At 43.8% G+C, this 7,270-nt stretch overlaps 1 protein-coding gene across 1 annotated transcript in view; it reads right to left on the bottom strand.

The window, feature by feature from the left end:
• Nucleotides 1–6,585, bottom strand: part of LOC102841666 (eukaryotic translation initiation factor 4E-like) — a 68,920-nt gene extending 62,335 nt beyond the window's left edge. Inside the window, exons 1-2 of the mRNA XM_006872960.1 lie at nt 6,558–6,585; nt 5,960–6,159 (exon numbers count right to left, since the gene is read on the bottom strand). Of these exons, the coding sequence (XP_006873022.1) occupies nt 5,960–6,159; nt 6,558–6,585 (228 nt within the window). The remainder of the gene's footprint in view (nt 1–5,959; nt 6,160–6,557) is intronic.
• Between the last annotated feature and the right edge of the window lie 685 nt (nt 6,586–7,270).

The following is a 7,270-nucleotide window of genomic DNA, read 5'->3' as shown; positions in this document are numbered from 1 at the left end:
AGCATTGTACCTCATGACTGATCTGGATATGTTCTTTTTGACAATGAATGCAACACCATTCCTTTTCAATTTGTCATTCCGTGTATAGTAAACCATGTGGTTGTCAGATTCAAAATGGCCAATACTAGTCCATTTCAGCTCACTGATGTCTAAGATATCGATGTCGATGGGTTCCATTTCACTTTTGACAACTTCAAATATTCCCAGATTCATACTTTACACATTCCATGTTCCGATTTTCAATGGATGTTTACCGCTGTTTCTCTTCATTTTAAGTTGTGGCCCATCAGCAAATGAAGGTTCTGTGCACTTTTCTACCCCGAGCTTAACTCTATTCACATCATCATGGTCAAATCTACCTTGAGGAGGCATTTTCTCCCCAGTCGCATTGAGTGCCCTTCCACCTTCCGGTCCTGTATCTGACAGTGTTTCTCTGCTATATTCATAAGAGTATTCAATGACTAGCGATTCGGAAGTAGTTCATCACTCTTTCTTCCTAGTCTGTCTTTGTCTGGAAGCTCATCTGAAATCTGTTCACCATCGGTGACCCTTCTGGGTTATTTAAAATACTGGTGGCAGAGCCCTCAGAATCACAGCAACTCAATCCACCACCGCATGACTGCAGACGAGTGGTGGCCGTTTGGTTTTATGTCGATACTGTCACTTTAAATTTCGATGTCAATCTTGATACAATCCTTGAGATTATGCGAAATTGAAAAAATTCATGAGGTACCATACGAAAATATGTATCTTCAGTTTAACTAAAGAAACCAAAATTAATCTCTTACAAGTCAAAAGAAAACGATCCAATAAAACACACATAGAACTCATATACACAACCAAGATAATACTACAAAGAAATAAATTAACTTGGAGTTAAGAAGGCCTGGGGAAATGACTTACTAGTTTCACCCACTATTGTTACGTCTAAAGTCCTGGTGTGGCACTGCAGGATAAGCACTGGACCGCAAAGTCATCAGTTCACACCCATCAGCTTCTCCTCAGGAACCCTACACAGGATCACTGTTGAGTCAGAACTGACTCAACAGCACTTACCAACAACAATATTGTTACGTGTAATCTTGACCTTGCCAGTAACAGGAGAGTACCTTTTGCCTCAAAGTTCAAAATTCTGCCATATTACCTTTAAAGAGATTAAATACTCCCCCTTATCCTGGTGTAGCACTGTGGAATAAAGTACTGGATGGCAAGGTCAGTTTGAAACACAAGGCTGGCAGTTCAAATTACCAGCCACTCCTTGGAAAACCTATATAGGGTGTCTGAGTCGGAGTCAACTTGACAACGCCTTAAAAAAAAAATCTCACAAATGAAGTCCTGTGTGGCCTGTGGGATAAAGCACTGGACTGCACAGTTGGCAGTTCAAACTCACTAGCCACTGCTTGGAAACTCTCACTATGAGTTTAAAAGAGGATATTTGTATGTAAGTATTTATTCACCTTTCATGTACACACAACTATGAATGTGGTGGAGTACACAGCAAGCAAAACTATGACAATTTCCTAGACATTGTCAAATATCTTAATGCAATGAGTTTATGGGCCAAAGGGCTCAGGACCATAGTCAGTCAATTGGAACAACATATACTCTACAAACACAATGTTCTATATTCTGCTTGAGTGAGTAGCATTCAGGATCTTGAAAGTTCATGAGCAGCTAGCTATCTAAGGTGCTGTTGTGGTCTCTCCATGTGAAGAAGAGTAATAAGAATCGAAGAGACTTGGCATCAATTAGTCCAGTGGACTAATGAAACATAGGAACATCAGTCGCCATGATTCTGAGTAAGAGCAGAACCAGACCAAGTACCTGGCTAACACTACCAACTGCTCTGAGAAGGATCACATTAGAGGAGTAAATGTGGAACAAAACTCAAAAGTTCCTTAATATTAAAATTTTTATAAAAGATAAAGTTTACTGGTCAGAAAGCAACTGGAGGAATTTGACAAAGATCTGGAAAAGAACTCACGCTCATGGCCCAATTTTAAGCAAAGCAGTAGATAAGTTGGGGGGGGGGGGCGCATGACAACACCATTAGCAAGGTATGCTCATCACCATGGAATTGTCAATCATTCAAAATCAAAAAGGCTACATATGCCTAATGACAAAGTTGAGAAGGGCTAGGAGTACAAACAGGAACTATAAGGAGAAAGCAGGATAACTGCTGTTGCACAAAAGGGATTGTATTCATTGAGATGAAACAAAGTGTATGATTTGCTGAATTTGTAAAGATGATGCTCTTGTCTGCAAATCTTCACTCAATTCACATTAAAAAGTTAAAAAAAAAAAAAAATTTTTTTTTTCCACTGAATACTTACTACATGGTCCAGGCATTATTGTTGTTAATTGTTGTCGAATGGGTTCCACCTCACAGTGACCCTACATAGGATTTTTGAGGAGTGGCTAGGGAGCTTGAACCACTGACAATGCCGTTCAAACCAATTTTGCAGTCCAGCACATTGTGGCGCTGTGGGTAAATGCACCAGACTGCAAAGCCATTTGAACTGCAAGGTCAGCGGATCAAGATCACCAGCTGCTCCTCGGAAACCCTATACAGGGTCACTATGGGTCGGAATCGACTTGACGGCACTTAACATTAACCCGCAGCACCATACCAAACATTATTACATGTATAAAATTACTAAAATAAAATAAATTTGCCCCATAAAACTTCTCAACAAATATTTGAAAGCCATAATTTCATGTAACTGAACTCACATACATACACACACACTTGACATCTGGGGTTCAAAGTGACCAATGGTGTGAAATAGGAAAAGATCCAACAATTTTAAGATTTGGGTGAAGTCCAATGATAACCAAATGGTAAAAATTATGGGTAGAAGCCCTGGAATGGGACACTCAAGCATAGTGAGCTCTTTCAGGAACTTGATGTGGGAATCTGAAAAACTGCCACAATGAGGAAAGCAACACCTTCAAAGCAGCGCAGTCTGTGGCCATCTCTAAACAGGGCACTTCTGTTTCTATCTCAGCTGGTCAAGAGATTTGGTTGCTACAAAGCATGCATGCTGTCCTTGTTTTCTAAGAGGAAGATAAGTTTCTGGCATGGTGTCATCCATAATTTTTCCAGTACAGTTCCAATTCACCCACATTTTACGAATTCAGATCTGTTCTGGTTTTGCTTGGTTGGCCATGACTGAGCCTGGAAGAACCTGTTCGAAGCCCTTGCTTGAGTAAACCACACACTATCAAACTGAATGACTATTTCATGTAAAGTCCATAAAATTAAACTACACAAACACCTATGAAAGGTGGGATAAACAGGAAAACACAGAACTTTAAATGAATAGTAGAAAATCAACAAGGAAACTCACAAGGTAGCTGAAATAATGTAGGTTTTCACAGCTTCATTATGGGTACAACTGCAGCGTAATACTAATCAGCTGCTGGAGGGGAGAGCAATCTCTAGCTTAAATTGTTAAAAGAATTCTAAGTGGCTAGGCTATAAACAAAAATGGTAGTGATGGTTATGTGCAATGGAGTCGGTTCCCACCCATAGCAGCCCTATACAGGGTTGTCTGTTCTGAGGCTGTAAATCTTTATAAGGCACAAAAAAAAAAAGCCTCATCTTTCTTCCACAAAATGACTGGTAGTTTCAAACTGCTGGCCTTGAGGTTAGCAACCTGACTTGTAACCACTACTTTACCAGAGCTCCTTATAAACAAGGATAGTTTAAAATTAATAAAACTGTACATTTTTCACTTTAAATGAAGACTTCCATACTATCCAACACACATTTTTAAAAATCTATGGTTTCAACCTGGCTTCCATCTCCACAAACAGGTTTTGAGGTTCCCCAATTTAAATGTACTAACCAAATTTCAAGGCCCCCAGACAGCTCAGTGGTTAACTGTGTTTGGCTGCTAAGCGAAAGACCCATGATTCACATCCAGCAGCCACTCCACATGAGAAAGATGAGGCAAGTCTGCTTTATAAAGACTTACCACTTTGGAAACCCTATGAAGTAGTTCTGCTTTGTACTATTGTTGTTATGTGCCTTGGAGTCGGTTCCGACCCACAGCGACCCTGAACAGGGTTCCCGAGGCTGTTAATCTTTACGGGAGAAGAATGCCTCATCTTCCTTCCACAGAGCAGCTGGTAGTTTCCAACTACTGACCTTGCGGTTCGCAATGCGATTTGTAACCACTACGCTACCAGACTATAGTGTGCTATAAGTTAAGAACCAACTCCATGGCAATGGGTATCCAAATTTCCTTAGGGTCAGCCCTGGAAAAATCACTATATTGTATCATTAATCACATCACTTGGAACTAAGCTCCGTAACAGTTTATAGTGAAGAATTATGTCTTGTATATAACTTTGAATCCTAAGGAACACTTGGCACAATTAAACACAGGATTGGCTATAAATATTTATTGACTCAAAAGTAGTCCATCACTGTGGTTTTGTGCTGTGGAAACAAAATTGCAGTTTTACAAAGCTGAAAGGATCAAAATGCTAACATTTCAATACATTGTTTTGTTTGGTGCACTGGTAACAGATCATGTCGTGATTGAAGTAAAAATTTTATACTTATCTTACTTATTTATGTAGCATTAGTGTTCCAATATCAATCATACCAGCCAACTAAGAGACCGTTTTGCAGTCAACCAAATTTTCAGAAACGTAAATGAAAATTGGTACCTGAAAAAGAACAGTCAAGCTGCCTTCAATTGTGGCAACAAGAATAGTTTAATGTAATGAAAAATAACCTTTGTATCTTCTATGAGCCTTCTGGTGACTAGTTTTTAAAAATCTATAAAAGTCCTTAAAAAGTCAGAGCAAATTGGCAAACCATTACCAACATTACAAACTACCATGAAAGATAAACAAAAAATTAGCTACCAAGGCATTGAACAGGTTCCAGTGTCGACAGTTTCTAGTTGCTAATTAATATACTCACATTATTACTCCAAAGCATTGTCAGTGAGGTGTCACATTCCTAAAACAGCAAACGAGGCCCTGAAATTTCAATGAGTCAGTGCTGGCAAACCCAAACTGACAAAAGCTACTGTTTCTTCCGGGGTAACTACCAACTCTCTGCCCTAAAATAAGCTTTAAAATGGTGCCGAAATTGAGCAGAATGCCTTTTAGAATGCATAAAGAGAACCAAACAGGAAATTAACTTAAAACACTAAATTCTTATTTCTAATAAACTGTTCCTTCGAAATGTTCGGGTAAGGACTACGGAGAGCAGATGGATCTAGAACTGTTCGCATTCTCTCGAGGCGTGCGCACAGCGCGGAAAGAATGAATGAATGGAAGACAGGCGCGTGTGAAATGCAGCAGGTCCGACAGGCAACTAGACCAGCAGCAGCAATCTGTAGGCCTTGCTCCTCCCCCTTCCCTCCTCCATGACAGCCCAGTCTCAAGCGTGGAGGGGCTAGGACAATGTGATCCCCCTTCTCGCCGCCACTAACCCTCATCCTATTCGGAGAGATTCGTCGTGCGGCACCGTATTTTCCCACTCACCCCAAACCCCTGCTCTCCTCCCCTACCGCCAACCCAGGCAACTCTCCGGCGTTCCGGAGTAACACGCGCTCGCCCCTCTCCGTTCCCCCCCCACCCCACCCCCGGTGAAGTCGAAGCTTCCCCGCGCGTGGCGCTCCCGCCCAACTCACTCTCCCGCAACCCACCGGCTCCCATGCCCACCAGTCATTAAACTCGCGCGCGCCCCCACCCGAGGCTCAGATGGGAGGAAAAGCTGTTTCGGGGCTCCCTCCTCCATCTCATTCCAGGCCGGCTCGCCACCCACCCTTCTCTCAGTTCCTGGCGCCGGCTCGGAGCCAGCGCCCTCCTAACGCAGACATAATCCCCATACACCTATCGCAGATCCCCGATTACCCTCCACACTTGCAGACACCTCGCGGCTCCGGCAGGAGGAGCCGCGCCGCCCCTCCCCCAGCTCTCCGGCCCCCACCACCAGAACGTGGGAGCTACACGCCGCCACGGCAAGCCTCCGGGGAGCCCCTAAGTTGCCCGCGGAGAGGTCAAGCACAAGACGAGGGGGAGGGGGCGGTAAGTGGTAGCGTGCGCGCCGGGAACGCCGTCCCGCGGAGTCCCTCGGTCCGAGAGGAGACTGAGCGCGGGGACCGGTGGGGGGTGGGGGGACCAAAGGCAATACTCACCGGTTCCACAGTCGCCATCTTAGATCGATCTGATCGCACAACCGCTCCTGAAGGTGGGGGTAAGAGGAAAAAAAGGAGATTCAAACCGGATTGGCCGGCTACTGTCCACGTGACGGACGTGTCCGTTTGGCCTCGGCGGCGCCTGCGCAAGACTGCGGCTGCGTGGTTAACAAGAGACTTCTGGGAAGTGGAGTCTCCCCCACCCCCCCTTTTTTTTTTTTTTTTTCCAAGCGCAAAGATGTATTTTTTTTAAAAAAAAAAAAACTGGTCACGTGGTCAATGGCTAGGGTGAGCTGTTCGCGCGGCGACGGCTCGCGTGCTGGCGTGCGGTTTTTAGTCTTCTGTTCTTCTGCCTGGATAGCTGCTGTCGCACTTACTACCAGGCATGCCTACTGTGCCCTTTGTCGCCTTGTCCTCCCATCTTCCCCTGAAGGTTGGAACTGCAGGCTCAACACGCACAATAAGTCTTCATTTGCTTAGTTGAGGTCCTAGGACACGTTGGCTATATGTTTAATTCATTTTCTTTTGGCCTGCCATCATTTTCTCTTTTCGTTTCAAAAAGAGGCAGCGATGTAAAGTCGTTGCTTAAGCAATCAACCCTCCCACTTCCCCGACTTCGCTAATGTTGGTGAACATTCATTGCCATCGCTGCGAAAGGTGGTGAAAGGAACTGCTCACAGTACCAACTTGCCACTTGTTGGGGTAAAGAGGGGGAGTGGACCCGACGTTTTTCCTGTCCCAAATGCTGAGATTAAGACTTTAGGGCTAAATCCTTCGTGGGATTAAGAATTATTTGGAATCGCTGCCGGTTCGGTTCCACTACACTGCTTTAACATGAATGGTAATATCCTAGTCCAGTGCCAGCCAGGGAACCACACCGGCCCCTCTGACTAAACCCTTGGGTGGGTCAACTATGACTCTTCACATTGACTCATTCTCCTTAGGCTACTGAGTTAATCATTCAGTGTCTCAGCTTTTTCATTTATGAACCAAGGGTAATAATACACTTACCTCACAAGAGTGTGCTGTGGGAATGACTGTAACCAGCTTTGAAAATGCATCGGACTCTAAATGTTTCATAATAAACAATCATGTGCCTTTCTAAG

The sequence above is a fragment of the Chrysochloris asiatica genome, unplaced genomic scaffold (genome assembly GCF_000296735.1).
Source record: "Chrysochloris asiatica unplaced genomic scaffold, ChrAsi1.0 scaffold00216, whole genome shotgun sequence".
Lineage (NCBI taxonomy): Eukaryota > Metazoa > Chordata > Mammalia > Afrosoricida > Chrysochloridae > Chrysochloris > Chrysochloris asiatica.
This window is presented reverse-complemented; position numbering and strand designations above follow the sequence as displayed.